Genomic DNA, 18875 nt, shown 5'->3' on the forward strand with positions numbered 1-18875 from the left:
AAGCGTATATATAGCACGATTTTTTGTTGAATAGATTTGAGTGGTTCAACATTTCGGGTCGCGATGTATTGACAAAGAAAAAAGTGGGTCCCGAGGCCTGACCAGTTGAGAACCACTGCTCTAGATCTTGATTAGGTAGTTCATAAAGTTGAAGATGGTGGAGCTATCGATGTTCATATTTAGATCACTACTTCTATCACTAATTCAATCAGTTAATAGTTATTTATTGTCAGAATGAAACATAATTGCCTTATGAAATACAAAGGTAGTAGCAGCATGTGTTGACCATTATTTTAAAGAGGCGCTATCATGCTTTTTGGGGTTTTCCCTTTTCTGAAGTGTGTTATTAGGGTTTTTTGTGCATGTGATTGTTCTGAAAAAGCAAAAAAGTGGGGAGTTTCTCTCCCACACAGTTCCCCCCCCCCCCCCTGCCTGAAACGCCTCCATTGGACTCCTTTGTTTACTTCTGTAACATAGTAACATCAGTATGTAACACTTTTGCATCTATTGGTTAGCGCTCCAAAACATCGTAAGTGATAGGCTAAGGGGCGGGACATCTCCAAGCGGTTGACCAATCACAACAGAGCCGGCCAGCTAACCAATCAGAGCAGACTGGGCTCTGGGTTCAGACAAAGGGTGAAAAGAGGTGCTGCAGCACAGGCAGTATGAGAAAAATAAAGAGCTTTTTGAACATTAAAGAATGTAAACATGTCACAGTAGAGGCACTAAATAAATACTAATATCAACTTGAAAATGAGCATTGTATGTCCTCTTTAAAAATAACTAAAGGTGAAGTTAGATCCGTGAGTATTTAAAATAATATTAAATGTTTTGTGTTTGTGTTTCCAGGCTGAACCAGGCTCGTGTGTACCTGCAGGCCTACATGGTGGGCTACAAAACACAGTGTCCAGGGAGGAAGGGCTGAGGAGCCATGTTGTAAACACAGACAACAGTTTGGGTAACACACAAAAACTGAAATTGGATGAATGAGAGGGTGTTGTGGCTTCTCTCAGCTGTTATGTTAAAATAAAAAGGGGGACATCACTGTAACAACGAGTTTATTTAATCACCACTATATTTAAAATTTCATGAGCACATATTTATAAGTCTATAAAATTTGCAATGGATTCATTATTTGTCATTTATGTGTATGGCAGCTGAAAGTAATAAAACTTCTTGAAATGGTGACAATATTAAGAACACTTTTTACAGTCAGGTTGTCACTGATTGTCAAATAATAAGGACTGTCTGTGTGATACTGTAGTCAAAGAGTTCACAGGAATATTTCCAATAAAGTTAAACTGAAACAAACATACATTTTTCTAGTAGAATAGCTGTGTGAATGACAGGATAGGGTAATTTCTGACCAAGCTTACATCATTTCTGACTAAAATACTCACAATATAACAGAACTGCAGTGTGGCTGACTTTTTTATTCTTATCACCGTGTTGTCCTGATATCTGCCCTCTTACCTAGCACCCAGTTTGGTGACCTTGTTTAGCCTATTGCATTTCTTTATGTCTTATGTAAGAGGCCTTAGTATGACCTTCTTTGATTCAGAAGCTCCAGATGTCGTGGGAGATTTCCTCCTTTAGGGTTTTACAGATGTTACTATAAAAAGTTGTATTATATTGTTTTTTTTAAATGTCATACAAATCCATGCGTGCCTTTAAGAAACCCCAGGGGACAAGGCACAATTAACAATAAAGACCTTGCAGACCCACAACAATATTTAATGCGTCTCCTCGTACAATTACAGTATATAAGACATTTATTCAAAAGAAACAACACGGTCTACAGAGACCCTGAATCCCTGATTATACAGTTTTTGTTGTTATCTTAAACCTCCACCTAACCCGAAAATAATCAAATGGCAGACCACAACTAAGCGATACATCCATATGTTTTAAGGTAAGTTGTTAGAGACCAAAGCAAGGGTGTATATTGGTCTGAAATTGAAAATACCAATGAATGCTAATAAAGCTCTAATTCTGCTGGACGTGCAATGTAGATAGGCAACATCTATCCTAAACATTAGCAATTACATCGTCGCTGTCGTATTTTTCTGCTCCAAGAAATATTTATAAATGAATATTTTCTAATATTTCTGGAAATTGTGTTGATGAGGTGTGTCACTCTTCACGTAAAGTGGCACAGATTTGGTAGGGTTGGGGTGAGAGGAAGATGCTGACACGGGGCTTGAACACAGCCTCCACACCCGGAGGCATGGAGAAGGTGAAGCGCTGCAGGAAGGAGGTGAAGAGGAGGAAGAGCTCTATCCTGGCCAGGTTCTCCCCGAGACACACCCGTTTACCTGCGGCAAAAACATAATCAGAGAAATGCAAATACATAAGTAAAAAAAAGAAACAATTTATCATCTGAGCTATCTTCACCTGAGACGATTCAGTTTTACTTAAAATTGCCTCACCGACATTAAACATGAAGGTTTGTTAACAGGCTTTAGGGAGTATTACTAACATTTATACATTTACACATGTAAAAAATATTTTTGCATCTACCGACATTTATCAAAAAGTCTAATAAATTGAATCAAGTGATTTCACTCCAGCTTAACAAACACAACTGTCCAACCAAACTAACTGTCGATAGCCAGACACAACAGTCAGGGACAGTGTTATAGGTTTTCAGAGCTTAAGGGTGGGGTAGGTAATTTTGGAGAAACCAGCTCGAGTGTGCAAGAATTTGAAAATACACAACCGGAAAAACTGCCCCTTCCTTCAGACTTCCTTACAGAGCCCCTCCTCCAACACACACGAACGGGCACATGACCAATGAGGGCACGAGGTAAGTTTTGCCCAGATGGAAGGCTGACAGGCAGCTAGGCCATCCAGTTATTTTAGCCGGGCCGTGAAAATGATTGGTCATGAATTTTTTAATGTATTTATTGTCAAAGCATTTCATGTATTCATTGCTATCGAGATGTTAAGAGCATTCCATGGAATATAACAAAAAGTGTTTCTGAAATAAATTACATACCCCACCTTTAATCAGTGCAGTAAACGCCAATTTTTGTTCCTGTTATGCGTTCATTGCAGGATGTAGGCCTACTTTTGATTGTTTTCGACAGGAAAAGCCAATCTTTATGAATTAAACACAAACATTTAATCTGAGAAGAAATATTTACACCTAATATTCACCTGGCCATATTTGAAACTTTAACTTAAACTTGAATACCTATGTTATATAATAACAAACAATATATTACTTAAAAGGATTCCAGTGTATCAAAGTCAACCACTGATTTGGTTATCTGCACCATCACTATATAATATTAGAAAAGGTACTTGCCCACAGAGAAAGGGATGAAAGCAGCTCGCTGCACAAACTTCCCCTCCTTGTTCAGAAAGTGTCCTGGGTTGAAGGTGTTGGGCGTCTCCCACTCATTCTTGTCAAACAGCACCGAGGTCAGGTTGGGCACTACTATAACTCCCTGGTGATTGGAACCATAATGGTAATTTATGAAGATGCAACATAGTTGTTCAATTTGCGTAAATATTGAATTAGAGAACTGACCTTTGGGATTGTGTAGCCTCCTATCTGAACGTCCTTGTTGGTCACATGAGGCAGGTTGAAAGGAACTACGTTTCCAATTCTCTGGATCTCGTGTATGACGGCGTCAGTGTAGGGCATGTTTGGACGATCTTCCATGGACGGCTCTCTGGACTGTCCAATCACGCTGTCTATCTCCTCCTGGACCTTCTCTGTGCAACAGGAGAGCCAAGGAGAGAATGAATGGAAGACAAGACACACGAGCCAATATAACTTATGATGATTTCTTGTCCTCATGTGTGAGCTCATACCCTGAATCTCGGTGTACTTTGCCATGTAGAGCACACCCCAGCGCAGGGTGATGGAGGTGGTCTCAGTGCCAGCTCCGAACAGATCAAACGAACACTTCACCAGGTTGCCTTCATCAAAACAAGCGTCTAGCTCATCATCCCTCTTGTCCTGATGCTGAACATTTTGAAAATGCACTTGTGATGTCAATTTAGAGGTACAGTTTACAAACAAATGTCTAGTGTGGGGGGAAGGCAGGGAAAGAAATGGATTATTAAACAATGATTACCTAATTGTCATTATATCAAAGAGAGCCCATTCATTTTAATTTATATTTCTCATAAATATATATAATTGTTTTACTACAGTTTTTACATTGAAATGCTAAATAGCAATCCTTTTCGTTTTTTGGATTTTAACTTACATTTGAATAATATTAAGTCCAACTAAGAGTGCTTCTAATGATTGTATTTTCTTTTATGTTGTCAATTTATTTTTAAAAATCACAATGACGATTTCCCACAGCCTTAAGGAAACCCTAAAAACTGTCAATTCAGCATCTGGGTTTACAATCATATAAGGCAAAACAAAACAAATATTATCAATTCAGCTAGTATCTGGTTGATTTGCTCGTAGTTTGTCCACTAACCTTCTGAATCTCAGTCAGGAAACAGTCAATGAAGTCTCGAGGATCAGAGGGGTTCCAGTCTTCCCTGTGCTTATTAATTTCTGTTTTTATGAAGTCCATTATATCACGATAACCCTTTTGAAGAGTGTGGTGTGGCCCCGGCAAACGCCTCATCAGCACAGGAAAGGAGTTGTACAGCTGTTGATATCATTATCATACAGTGTAAATAAGACTTAGAGCAAATGTGTATCAAAGAGCAAACACTCAACTCTATCAGAGACTTAAAAGAGTGTCCAGATGCAGGAACAAGACCAGTACACTGAAGTAAGATTGAAATAGTTTTGAAAGGATGTACCTGTGCCCAAATGGATCCTTCAATCTGGACCCCTTTGTCCAACAACGTTATCAACTGCAGAAACTTCTCATCCTTGTAGTCAAAGCGATGGCCAAAGATCAGGGAGCAGATGATGTTGGAGACGGCGTTCTTCATTAAAAACTGTAGATTGAAGGGTTTGCCTGGACAGTTGATCAAACATATCAAAATGAAAAGTGTGATCAGTAATAGGCTTTTTTCTGTATTCTCAATACCTTTAGACATGTGTACACTTTACCTTTATGACTAGCGATTTCTTTGGACATGTACCTAAATTCCTCCAGTATGGAAGATTCATGTGATTTCTTGCCAACACCAAAGTATTTGAGAGTGGAGAGGGCAAACTGCCTTTGTTGCTTCCACGAATATCCACTAGCAAAAACAATACCTGATGAGAAAAAGTGAATTTAGATAAAAACTTTAGAAATGCAGCTTGTGACATAAGTGAGACACATAAAAACAGTCTGTATGTAGAAGTAAACGCATCTTTAAGTTTATATCCAAATTAACAAATAAAAACACATGATTAACCGTAGTTTTTATAATCAACAACATATTTTAAAACTTTCACAATATGATGTCCCACAATTTGCAATATTGGGACATCAAATGTATGATCAAAATAATTGCCTGTCACTATTCTTCACACACCATGATTCAAGGCTTTTATTGTCATGTGTGCATACAGTAACTACAGTGTAGTTATGACAATGCAAATCTTAGGTCCCAGGCTCCTCCAACAGCGCAACACAATAAAACAGATACAATAGTGCAAGTAAAAATATAATATAATAGAAATAGTGCAGAATAGTCTACAAGTAATTGGAATATCGATATATATAAGTTGCAAACAGATGAATGTTATCGATGTTCTTTCAAAAGTTCAGGTGTTTAACAGTCTTATGAGTATAATAAAACTTCTGCGAACAGTAAATAAAATATTGTAGAAGCACAGAAACAGTGTTCAAATTCTGCTTTTACAGACTGATTTTGGTTGTGCGTACCTTGCAAAGTAATGTTATAAGTGTCAAATGAATGTTTTAATGTACTGTAAATACATCAGATGTTAGGATTATTAATTAATTATCAGTAAGTTCTAATCAAATCTATGACTTGATTTCTCTCTAAAAAGGCAATGTAAAAATCAAAAAATTGTAAAAATATGAACCACACCGCTGCTAACTGATAATGAAAGCATCCGTGTAAATATTGTTACGTATTATTAGTAGGGCCGGGACTCGATTACAAAAATTAATCTAATTAATTAGAGGCTTTGTAATGAATTAATCGAAATTAATCGCATTTTTAATCGCATATAAATATTTGACCTGAGAACAGTGAGAAGCAATTTTTTTCACATGGATTTTAGTATACCATTAGGCGCATTCACACCGCAGTACTTTTCCCACAAAGGTTCATGAGAACTTAGTTCATGAGAACAAATGAAGCCGCTGACGTCACTTCTTCTTCTTCTGCTTTGGGTTTACTGGCAGGCCGCAAACCACTTCACGGCGTATACTGCCGCCCAAAGTCCCCGGCCCGAAGTCCCCGGAGTTGGGGACTGGCTTCAGTAGAAGCTGCTGGGAGTCCCAGCAGCTTCTACTGAAGCCTTCCGAGTAAATCGCCAGAACGCCGACACCTCCTCATCTCCACCGCTCCCATGTTTTATTTTGTGTTGCCATAAGTTAGTCTCTCTGCGTTTCTGCGCTGGGCTAATGCTAATGCTAATAATGCTAATGCGAGGATAATAAAATGGCGGCTTCACCAAACTTTTTGGGAGTTTTACGGGGCGTGGTTTGCAATCCGCCCAGCCAATCAGAAATATAGCTCTTTTCTCACAAGAGAGCCGTTCGAAAGTCCCTGCTCTCTAGCAGCTCTCTGCTCTCTAGCAGGGACTTTCGTGGGGGTAAAAAGGTTCTCATGAACTAATTTTAGTACCGGCTCTTTTTGGTGTGAACCATAGACTGTATGGTGTGAACGCGATAAAAGAGGCTAACGTCCACGCTAGCTTCCACGCTAGCTGCTATATGTTTTGCATTGAGGTGATACTTGAGGCTTGATGTGCTGCGGTGATATGCGAATTCCTTTTTGCATAATTTGCACACAACCGTGCTCTTATCGAAGCTTCCATCCGTCCGTTTTTTAAAACAACATTTCCCACTGTTGTTCACTGTGGTTTGTTGTTGTCTGAAGTCATGAACGTTAGTTGGTGCTCCAGTATAATCGGTACGCCTGAAACTCATCCAGTGAGAAACGTTCCGCGGTGCAAAAATAAGTGCGATTAAAATGCGTTAATTTTTTTAACGCGTTAATTTTTGTGTAATTAATTAATCTTAATTAACGCGTTAAAGTCCCGGCCCTAATTATTAGTACACGTAAAATAATTGATGAGGTAGGTAACCTCCCTCCTACAAGGATAGAAAAAGTGCTTTACCTAGATCAGGCAACACATCAGTATGGATGGGGAAAGCAGGGCGGTCGCTCATGTGATCTCCTTTGCTGAGACCCTCCTGCAGAGTGCTGAAGCCGTTCAACACCACCGTCCACACATGGCCCATCTTCAGGCTGTACACGTTCCCATACTGCTCTGCCAACTGTGGGAGGGAGAACACAAGTGAGTGGGAGGAAAGCAAATAGGAAGCTTTTACCTTGAATTTTTTGAAAATGCCCAAAGACAGGAGAAATACATAAATAACATTACAATGACTTTTGAGTGTTTATTTGTTTTTCAAAAGCTTTAATGTCAGGTGACCCAGTGAGAAATACAATACAGCATCGTATTACTACATTGGACAAGTAGGACAAACCTCTTTTTATTAGATTTTAGTGGTTCTATTTTATACGATTATTGTCAGTAAAATTCTGCAGTTTTACATTGAAAAGTCTTGATTTTTCTCAAAAGCTTCCATATCCTCTGACTTAATGAATCCAAAAACAATGCAGCATTGCATTATTACACTGGAGCAGGACACACCCCTTTATATTGGATTTCAGTGCTGAAAAACTATTCAAAGCTATTTATATTTCTCATAGCTTCCTTATCATAATGACGCCACGTCAATGCCCAATTGTATTGTATTGCACTGTATTGTCTTTATTGGATTTCAAACCGCCTCTAATACTTTTATAAAAATCAGCTCAATTTAATTGAGATATATTTTCTAGATTAGATTAGGTTAGAGGGGCACATGTATTTTTATTGTATTTCAGTCAAACTTCTATTTCATATGAATATCTTCAAGAAGAAAAGGTTCATAGAAATATTTATCGAAAATAGAAGCGGGACTAAAACACGATAAAACAGGTGTGTCCTTTTGTTTAGTGTATACAATGCTCCATTTACTGTCATGTGCCATGGAAGCTATTGAAAGAATCCCATAGTTTATAAAAAAGAAAACAACTTCATAACAATATGTATAAAATAGAGAAGATGCACTAAAATATCATTTAAAAAACGTGTGTCCGAGTACATTGTAGTAATAATATCTGAAATGGATTTTCAAGACATAGAAGATATTGAAAAAACTTCAATATCTTTGTAAAAGAAAATCATTACATCAGTAATCAAAAAAGTGAATGATATAATTATATGCATAAGACATCCATCCATCCATCCATCTTCTCCCGCTTATCCGTGGTCGGGTCGCGGGGGTAGCAGTTCCAGCAGAGAGCCCCACACTTTCTTTTCCCTGACCCCATCAACCAGCTCTGACTGGGGGATCCCAAGGCGCTCCCAGGCCAGCGAAGATATATAATCCCTCCACCTGGTCCTAGGTCTACCCCTCGGTCTCTTCCCAGCTGGACATGCCTGGAACACCCCCCTAGACCAGTGGTTCTCAAATGGGGGTACGCGGACCCCTAGGGGTACGTTGGAGTACTGCAGGGGGTACGTGAGATTTATTTTATGTTAATGAGAAAGAAAAAAACATAAGTAATGCATTTAAACAAACTACTAATAGTAGATTAACTACTTTATTCAAAGGTTTACAGTAATTCTGGATAATAAAATGGGAACAATAAACAGGGTGCTCTCTTTTCCTCTCCCTCTCCTGACAGCCCGTCAGTCTCGTGCAGCTCGCTGAACCTGTAATAAGTGACCCGACAGGAAAGAATAAATATATGTATAACTAGTTTAGCTAGTTCCAGAGTAGATAAACTAGCTAAGTGTGTTAGGTCTAACTCTTAGTGTATTTTGCTCCACTCAACGGTCCGTCACAGCGGACGGAGCTGTGATCATGCAGAGCTGCGTGTTCTCCGTCAGCAGCAGCTGATCTGATATCTGATCTCTCTCTCGCGTCCGGTTAGACTTCACTCGCGTTTATGTCCAAATCTATCAGATCTAGCTAGTTCTAGCTAATGATATGACTGCCTGCTTATCAATGGACCTAAACAATAAGCGTTGCTTGGCAACGGCGTGTGGCTGCAAAGTATAGCGCAGCATTATGCATATGTTTATAGGAGGGCCGGGTCAAAATCCCATGCTCATAAAATGCTCATATATTTTTTCTCTTCATTCCCCACGCCCCAAAAATAAATAAATAAATAGATATACCAATTTTAGGAAAAGTAAGGAAGTTTGAGCAGTGTGGGTTTTATATGAACAGAGTTACACATATTTCAAAACTGTGTTATAACTGCAGTTTGCCTCCCTGTCAGAATGACAAAGATCCTCAGTGAAGCACATGTATCTCACTACATTGTACAACTTATTAAAAAGATCAGTTCAATGCAACTAATGTCGTCTTAGTGTTATTGCTTGATGTTAAAATTGGTTTGCCATGAATTTAGTGATGGAGTGTTTCTCAGTTACAAGGTTGTTGTTTTAATAAATCAGACACCGATGGTGCAGCGCTGTACTGTAGGCTACCTCTTTATAAGCATTTTCCTTAACGAATTGTGTTTGCGCTGATCAGGGGGTACTTGGCTAAAAAAAAATTTCAAAGGGGGTACATTATTGAAAAAAGTTTGAGAACCACTGATCTAGACGCCCGAACCACCTCAACTGGCTCCTTTCGACGCGAAGGATGCACAAGACATATTTATCAAAATCATGAGCATATCTTTTTACTAATATGGTCATTTCACTATGGAGGTTTTACATTGTTTTCTAGTCATTAGAACGATCATTTGTTGATGATCCCTAAGTGAAACCCTGTAGATAGCGTCTGTGAAACTGAACCGGAGTAGAGGGACGTCCACACAGCGGCTTTGGAAAAAGCTTACCGGCGGGCGTGTCTGAAGCTCGACCAACAACCAATCACATGAATCTCCCGCCCCTGACACACAAGCAGCGGTTTGATTGGCTAGAGCTTGTATTGGCATATGATTTGATTGGCTAACGCTTCCACCGAAAGCTTCAGAAGATTCAAACGTTGAACATTGCTAAACTTTTGAATCCTGAGATGCCTGGAAATCTCCGTTTTGCTTCCCACAATGCAGTTCGGCGAAAAGTGAGGAAAAGTGACGTCACCCCATTCAAAGTGAATGGGCAGATGCGTTGGAAGATTTTTTTAACGCTGCTGTGTGGACGTACCGTAAATGTCTGTCTAATGCTACGTTCACACCGGACGCGATGCGAATATTCGCTTCGCTCTAAACGCTCCTATCGCATCGCTCTAGTCGCTCGAGTTTCACCGCGGCTGCCAGATGAGTTTACTCGCATCATTCAAACAAGACGCGCTAGCTCGGGAGCTACAACTACAACAAAATGAACATATTTTACCGTGATTAAATTATAATACACGTTTCTAAATGATGCCGACGTAACAACATACTGATACCGGTTAGTAAAAATCATGAATTAATGCTTGACAAGTCTGCAGACAAGACGGCAGGCGAAAAACCTTTTAAAATGCTTGTTTTCTGAATGGAGATTGGGTCAACCAGGCTAAGCTAACGTTGTATATGCTCACGCCACACTCATAAGAACGGCCTACAGACATAAATAAACCAGCGACTGTATTCGCCATGACACAGACAGTCTGTGGTTTGTTCTTGTTTAACTTTTGTACAGTTTCTGAACAGATATGAGGAGCTGTGATCTCTGTGTGCTAACTGCTAACAGCTAATGGCTGATGTTTTCTGGTTGAACGTCAGTGACGGCAGGCTGAGATCCTCACCGCTGATTGGCTTCCGCGAGAACGCGTCACGTGAATTCGAGTTGAAAAAATTGAACTCTCGCGTTTGACGCGGCCCCCTTCAATCGCCTCAATCGCGTGATTCGCGCCGCGTCCACCGCTTCATGCGCGCCGTCGGAGCGAATTCGCGTCTGATCGCGTCTCTGCATTGACTTTACATGTAATCGCGCCGCCCCCAAACATCGCATCGCGTCCGGTGTGAACGCAGCATTACATCTAACCGCAGGGTTGCCAACTCTCACGCATCTGGCGTGATTCCTATACCGGATCTCCTCTCTGGTTAACAAAAACACCCTGAAAACTCTGGCAGGAGCACTCATTCAAGGGTACTATGACTATGCTTGCACGTCATGGTACCATAGCACCTCCAAGGCGCTAAAAATAAAACTTCAAACATCGCAAAATAAACTGGTCAGACTACTGCTTGACCTTTCATCTAGAACCCACCTCACCTCTGCCCACTTTGACAACCTAGGATGGCTTAGAGTAGACGACAGAGTACAGCTACTTGCAATGGGACTGGTCTACAAGATCCACTACACCTCTATGGTACCCATGTACATGTCAAAATTCTTCCCAAAGGTCAAGGAATACCATGATCATAACACCAGAGGGAGCTCCACAAATCATGTGAAACCCAGATTTGGCACAAAAAGGGGGAATACACGTTTCGCAATTATGCCACATCAAGGTGGAACGCTCTTCCCACAACTGTAAAGGAAAGTAAAACTATACTTACCTTCAAAACCTCTCTTAAAGAGCACCTTCGGGGGAGAGCATTGCAAAACTGGCCCCGGTAATGGTACAAATCTCAACCTGTCGTTCAATGGACAGCTTCCCCCCCCCCCCCATCTATGTATATACTCGCATTTTAGACTCTGTTACTAACTGTATATCTGTAGACTTGGTATGTCTTAAATGTCCGGTTAGGATGTATTAGAACGAAATCTAAAATGAAAATTGTAAATAAGCAATCTGTATGTAAAAAACCACCTGTATGTAAATTGTAAATAAGCCATCTGTATGTCAAATATGTCTTATATGTCTTAAATGACATGATGAATTGGAAATGGGGGACCCTGATGTAAACAAGACAAAAGTCTTTCTCTGGTCTGCATCCCCTTAACAATTGTATGTTTTGAGCTGTACTGTACTGTACCCAATATACAAGCTGTTAATAAACTTTTCAATCAATCAATCAATCACACACGCTTTCACTCTCAATCTCACGCTCTCACGCTGCCCAAACTATTCTCACGCCAAAAACAAGATGAACCGGCTATCGTTTTTAGTTGGTTATTTACAATGTTGAGTTGACAGCTGCTCAAGCTGTCGATCCGCTCCCTCCCCGCCCCCACCACTCTTAACCCTCTGATACACAAGCTATGGAAACCTCCTCTAAGACACAACATGGGTAAAAAATGACCCGTATTGACTTACAGTGTTATTTAATGCATGGTTGAGTGTTTCTCTGCTATATTTTTCTAAATCAACTTATTTCATCATTAAATATTCAAAATATTCATTAAATATCTTGTTTTTGAAAACACTAAATCATTACTTTTGTTTCTCCTTCGTTAATTATTACATTAAAAATAGTTTTTATAATATTACATCAAGTTTACAGACATGGGTCGAAAATGACCCATGTATGCAAGTGTGGTATTTAAAAAAAAAAAAGACATACTATAATAATGATTTTGTCAAAAAACATTTTAGCAGTGATTTGGACCAAAGAATAACACAATTAATATTTGAAATGTTTATTTGTCACTTTGTCACACTCACACATAGCATACACCGTACAACTGATAAAATTAATTTTGAACTTTTTGAACTGTTAGTGTTAGCGTCTTCTCATGTGTGGCATGACCAGCTCTTTGCCCAGCTCCTTTATGAAGAGCTGCCGTGCATTAGTCACACCACCCATGTAACCAGGGTGTTGTGCAGTGTCTGGTGAAGGCGTTGAGGGTGGCAACATCCAGCACATTGTGCCAGAGCACCATGGGCCACCTCCGTGTTCTCCGCTTGCAGGTGTACGTGCGAACCATTTGATCCATTGTGTCCACTCCTGATTTTGTGTGGTTGTAATATTGGATCACTTCTGGCTTCCTCTTAACACTCTGGTCATCCACTGCTGTGTCATCATGCATTGTGCTTAGCAGCACAACAGCCTTCCCCTTTTTCGGGACATAGCTCACCATTGTCATGTTGCCACAGAATCCAAATTTGGAGCTGTACTTCTCTCTCAGTTTGTTTGGCTTCATGACAGGTGGTATGTCTGGCTTGTTCTGGCGAAGAGTCCCCACAAGCGTAAGGTTCTTCTCTAGGAGCTTCTCAGCCAAAGGAATGCTGGTAAAGAAGTTATCCATGGTTATGTTGCGACCTATGAACAGAACAAAAAACATTAATGGTCAATTTAGTCAACATGTAATTCTCTAAATTCTAACATTAAAATAAACCTGATGGAATATTGATTATTATTATTATGGAGTACTGCATTGTATTTTATTCCATTCTATGCTTATAAATTAATCAATTTCTCACAATGGTAATACAAAATGAAATAGACACTATGAGAGAGTGGAAAAGTGATCTAGATATTGTGCTAGAACTTCAAGAGTATATTCACTGTATGTATACTCTGTATTCTATATTCACCTGTGTGTCTTATTCCGCTGGACAACTGTTGGACAATATTCTCGCCAAGGTTCCTCTGAACATCCTCTCCTGGCTGTCGCCCTGTATAGATCATGCCATTGAATGCATAATGGGCCCTTGCATCGCACATCCAAAAGATTTTGATCCCATATTTTGCTGGCTTGCTTGGCATGTATTGTAAGAACTTGCACCTTCCACGGAATGGCACAAGCTGCTCATCTATAGTGACACAATCACTGGGGACGAACACTTTCTTGCAATTGGCCAGGAAACAGTCCCACACATATCTGAATGCAGCCATGTGGTCTGTTTCCAGTCTAACAGCCCTAGTCCTCTTATCATCAAACCGTATGAGGCGGCGGATATCCTCATATCTGTGGAACCCCATGGTGGCTTTATACATCGGATTTTGCAGGGGATCCAGAAAGAGCTCCCGCAAGGCCACATCCCAGCTCTTGTCCCCCCCTGCAAGGAGGGTCAAACCAATAAATGCCGTGAATTCCACTTTGTCGAGGCATCTCCACTCTTTTCCTTTTGTTGCTGCGGCTCTTCGTCCCTCTAAGTTAGTACATCTTAAAAACTCCTCTATGATGTTATCACTAAAGAACAACTCCCAGGCATCTTTTGGTGAAATGATTGTTGAACCAGATACGGGTCCTGGACACCTCCTCAGGATGTTATGGGTTCTTGCTCTGCCTTGAGTGGGGGGTTGCTCATTCCAGTAAGACCCCTTTTTACTTAGCCTATTGGCCTGGGTCTGAGTTTCCTCTTCAGAGGACTCATCAGACGAGTCTTCTAGCTCGTCCAAGGAGTCTTCTTCATCACCAGCAACTTCAGCTTGACCCTGTGGCACATAGTCTACGTCATCATCAGAGAGGTCAGACTCAGAGTCAGAATCAAGGATTGCTCCATCTTCCTTATCCTGTTCTTGATGTAACATCTCGATGACCATTTCAGCCGTGAAACGTGAATGAGTGTGACGAGCCATACTGTGGATGAAGAAAATCAAAATAATATTTACAACATCAGTTGATAAATTATACAGTACACTTTTCTAATTCAAGTTTTATTTTGTTGCCCTAGCTGACATTAGCTTATACCTTTATATGACTGTATTTAAATGTATTTATTTATTATTATGTATGTATTTCCAGATTGACAAATGGGTTGAAAATAGTATAGCGTATTTATTGTGTAAGACATGATTACATTTCATACATGATCTGGCAAGAGAGTTGGCATGTATGCATTAGCTAATATTAGCGACCACGATCTAGAATGGACCTAGCTAACACAAGCTAACATTAGCTAGCTAGAATAGAATATGCTAATGTAATGCTAGCTAGAATAGAATATGCTAATGTAATATTTCTCTTTCCCAACAGGTAAGGATAATGTTCAAATGTTATGTGCAGTTATCTTAGGTAAAACAATTGTAAAACAAGACTTACATGAATCAGATCTGAAGACGCAGCCTGTTTCCTTCTGACAAGAGTGGAATGTGAAATGTTGTCCAGTTGTTTAGTTCTGACCAGCGCCATATTCTGACAAGTGAAAAGTTGTCCACAGTAAAAATGTTCCTAACTGCACACATTTTATAAATCAAAGGTTCCTATCAAATTCACACTTGCACGGGTCATTTCTGACCCATGTGTGGAAACTTGATGTAGTGATACAAAACCTATTTTAGTTCCAAAATATAGACAGAGAAAATGAAAAAAAAATGATTTATGGTCATCAAAAACAAGATATTTAATGAATACTTTGCAATATTAAATGGTTAAATACATAGATTTTAAAAGATATAGCAAAGAAACACAGCCATGCATGAAATAACATAGGAAATGAATGCGGGTCATTTTTGACCCATGTTGTGTTTTAGAGGGGTCGTACAAAAATGATTTTTATTAAAAAATTAAAAAAGTAAAAAGTAAAATAAGAATTTGTGATGATCAAAAACAAGTTACTTGAGGAATTCCTGGAATTCTGAATGGTAAAATGAATTTATTGCAAAGATATTTACAATTAAAACCCTGTCGGGTCACTTTTGACCCATGTTGTGTATCAAAGGGTTAAAACCCTGTCGGGTCACTTTTGACCCATGTTGTGTATCAAAGGGTTAAAACCCTGTCGGGTCACTTTTGACCCATGTTGTGTATCAAAGGGTTAACAACGTTAACAGACAGCAGAGCAGTGGGAGCCGGTTGGTCAATCCCCGACCCGTATTGCGCATGCGCAGATCTAAGATCCAGTAGAAATGATAAAAAAGTAAAGGTCTGCTGCTTATTGTTCTACTAGACCAAAATAGAGTCAAAGAGTATATGAGAGTGAGACTGTGTTAATTAATATATTTGGACAATATATAATGGAAACGTGTTTGACTTTCATTAGTAAATGAAACTGTGTGCCCTTTATAGTCTGTGTCCAATATTGTGTATTTGTATATATTGTATATGCATCCTATATATATGCTAAGGTCCCGCTGCTGACACGATAGCAGTCATTTAGTGCGCATATGTGTAATTAAACCCATGATATCAAAATCTCACTCCAGCCATGCAGGTACCCAAAGTTGGCAACCCTGATCTAACCTTAAAAAAACAACTAAAGGTTAATGACTGTTATCTGTTTTTTTCCTCTGTAATAAACATAAACGGATTGCAATCCTACCTTGGTCATGTCGTTGTGGAGATTGTTGAAGTCAAGAGAGAGCATATTCCCCACCAGAGGAAGAGCCCAGGGGCCTGGAGGAAAGCTTCTGGGCCGACGGGACCTCAGACCCAGGGCCACCAGCAGGAGGACCAGGGTGAAGAGGAGCAGGCTGCGGCTGTCCAGACACACGGAGAAAGCCCAGGATAGATCCATCCTTACAATTAACAGCTTCTGGAACCACTCGGGTTTGGTTGTATTCGCTTCAGAGTTGTATCAAAGAGACATCATGCAGGCTACACCTCTTTAGGGGACTGGTTGGCTGTTTGATTCCTGACCAAAAGAGGCGGTGTCATTTCCGGTGAAACACAGGTTGAAAGCACATTTGAGGTGGAGAAGTGCTCAGATCTTGCACTTAAGTGAAGAATGTACCTTTTAAACCACTGCATTTGACACACATTTTGTGACATCACAATGAGTTTCTTTGAAAGAACTACGTGACCTTTATCATGATTTTGTATTGTGTAACAGTTTAATCCTTTGTAGGCTACTTATCCTCTATTCACCCAGGGTTTTTGCACAAGAGAAAAGATGAATACCCCACCTAATGTTGAATAATTAAGTCAGAACATGTAATCCCACGATCAACAGACGTGTTTAGGGGGTGAGGTGTTTGCATATGTGTCTGAGGGGTATATCCCATTGTCTTGTTTGTGATGGTTTTGCATACAGTGCCAGAGGGGGTAACGGCCCGTCCACACTACAGCGTCGACAGCGTCGACAGCTTCAATCTGCCCATTCACTTTGAATGGGGTGACGTCACGTTGCCGCTTTTTTTCGCCGAACTGAATTGTGGGTAGCATAGCGGTCGGTCTCCGCCGTCAGAACGCCGGAGTAGCCAGCGCCAGCCAATCAAATCCCGTTTCGGAAAATCTGACAGATCAAGCCGTAGCCAATCAAACCGCGTCTAAGCTGGGAGAGATATCCCGCGGTTCATTTCTATATTTCAAAAAAAGATGGAGGAGAAACTAATTATCGCCGTAGCAAATCACCCGGTTTTGTATGACCAGACCCTCTTCACCTACCGGGATACAAACCGGAGGAACCAGGCATGGAGGGAGGTAGCAGAGACAGTGGGTGAAACTGGTAGGTTTTCGCCTGTTTTGGGAGTTTATATATATATATTGCTCCCATAAAATCCCCGGGGGTTTTTGCTTTGTATGTCGGGGGCGGGAGATACATGTGATTGGTTGTTGGTCGCGTTGCTTGAATAAAATCCCCAAGCTTCAGACACGCCCAGCTCCAAGCTTTTTTTGAAGCTGTAGTGTGGACGCTCCGTAACAGCTGGCCTCCCAGAATGTTGTTGTAATGTAAATCTGCTTTGATGTCCTCTTATAAAGAGAGCCTGTTTCACTCAGACCAGTACGTTCTCTTTTGGAGGAGACGTCATACTTGCAAGTATAAAATATCTTTATTGCCTTTAATATGAATATTGTGTTGCTGTACGTTTGTTACCTAACTGATTATTCTCTCTAGACCACAGCTGATTGTATAGCTCCTACAACACATGTTTGCTGTGCTGGGAATGTATACATATAGTTTTAATATGTTCTCAGACAGAAGGGTGTCACCCTGACCATTGTCAGGCAATTAGCAGATGGATGTTAGGGTTGTAATTAACACACTGCTTACCCTTCTGTCTGCCCCCCACCCTTCTTGGGACTGTAATGTGGATTGTCTTCCTTCCTGTGTCTCATCTGTATAAATGACATTGCTTTTAGGTGGAACGGGGTCAGATCCTGGTGCTACGAGTGCCAGACCCGGCGGCAGACATACGTCTCTGGGCGGGCATTTGATGTACCATGGCCGGCCCATCCCGAAACTTACATTTCCCGGGAAATCTCGAGATTTGTCAAGGGGGTTTAGGTTGCCATAAGGCTGTTGACGGTCTTATTATAGGCTTCATCCATTGGTTGGTTTTGTGGCACATTTGTAACGCTGTGCCAACTTGGGCAAGCACGCAGGCAAACTTGAGCGCACACAGGGTGGAGAGGTGGGGTGAGGTTGAGCGATGGAGAGAAAGGGAGAGAGAGAGATTGAGCGAGGCAGAGAGCGTGTGCAGCGGTCTGCTTGCGCACAGAGCAGGAGTTTGTGAGAGAGCCGGTGTCAGTACCAGATATGTTCGGACCAGAGCCGTATAATAGAAGAGTTATGACATCTCCGTTCACTCCAATGGACCACTTTTTTACAGCAATGGCGGATCGTGGAGCCTCTCATTCGTTCCCCGGAAGTTAGCGCCAAGGCTAGCAGAGCGGTAGAGTTGCAGCATAATAACCGTTCGTGACGGACTTTTAAAGGTAAGAAGAAGTTTAAAGATTTATATTGCGGATATTATCAGTACATCTGATTCAATTGAACATGTGTATTAAAGGATGTCAGTGGATTATCCCTAAATTAGTAGATTTAGGGAACGTTTACAGATAACAGATCAAGCTAGGATACCGAAGCAAGTTAGCAACACACGTTGAACAGCCTTTTAATTGTAAATTCCGTTCTCTTAATGTCTATTTGGTCCAACGTTGTTGAATTAGAGAAGAGGGGCTTCTAAACGGGATTGTATGCGGGGGT

At 40.6% G+C, this 18875-nt stretch overlaps 2 protein-coding genes across 2 annotated transcripts; both read right to left on the minus strand.

Moving 5' to 3' along the window:
* Positions 1–1044: 1044 nt before the first annotated feature.
* Positions 1045–16674, minus strand: LOC117550900 (cytochrome P450 2J2-like). The gene is made up of 9 exons (XM_034223482.1): positions 16269–16674; positions 7235–7394; positions 5039–5188; positions 4783–4943; positions 4449–4625; positions 3823–3976; positions 3536–3723; positions 3311–3452; positions 1045–2315 (listed from the first exon to the last, which is right to left on the minus strand). The coding sequence occupies exons 1-9, from the start codon at positions 16461–16463 to the stop codon at positions 2134–2136; spliced, it is 1509 nt and encodes a 502-aa protein (XP_034079373.1). The 5' UTR covers positions 16464–16674; the 3' UTR covers positions 1045–2133.
* Positions 12713–15788, minus strand: LOC117550901 (piggyBac transposable element-derived protein 4-like). Its single transcript, XM_034223483.1, has 3 exons — positions 15050–15788; positions 13599–14587; positions 12713–13323 (listed from the first exon to the last, which is right to left on the minus strand). The coding sequence occupies exons 2-3, from the start codon at positions 14584–14586 to the stop codon at positions 12851–12853; spliced, it is 1461 nt and encodes a 486-aa protein (XP_034079374.1). The 5' UTR covers position 14587; positions 15050–15788; the 3' UTR covers positions 12713–12850.
* Positions 16675–18875: the final 2201 nt, after the last annotated feature.

The sequence above is a fragment of the Gymnodraco acuticeps genome, unplaced genomic scaffold, assembly GCF_902827175.1.
Source record: "Gymnodraco acuticeps unplaced genomic scaffold, fGymAcu1.1, whole genome shotgun sequence".
Lineage (NCBI taxonomy): Eukaryota > Metazoa > Chordata > Actinopteri > Perciformes > Bathydraconidae > Gymnodraco > Gymnodraco acuticeps.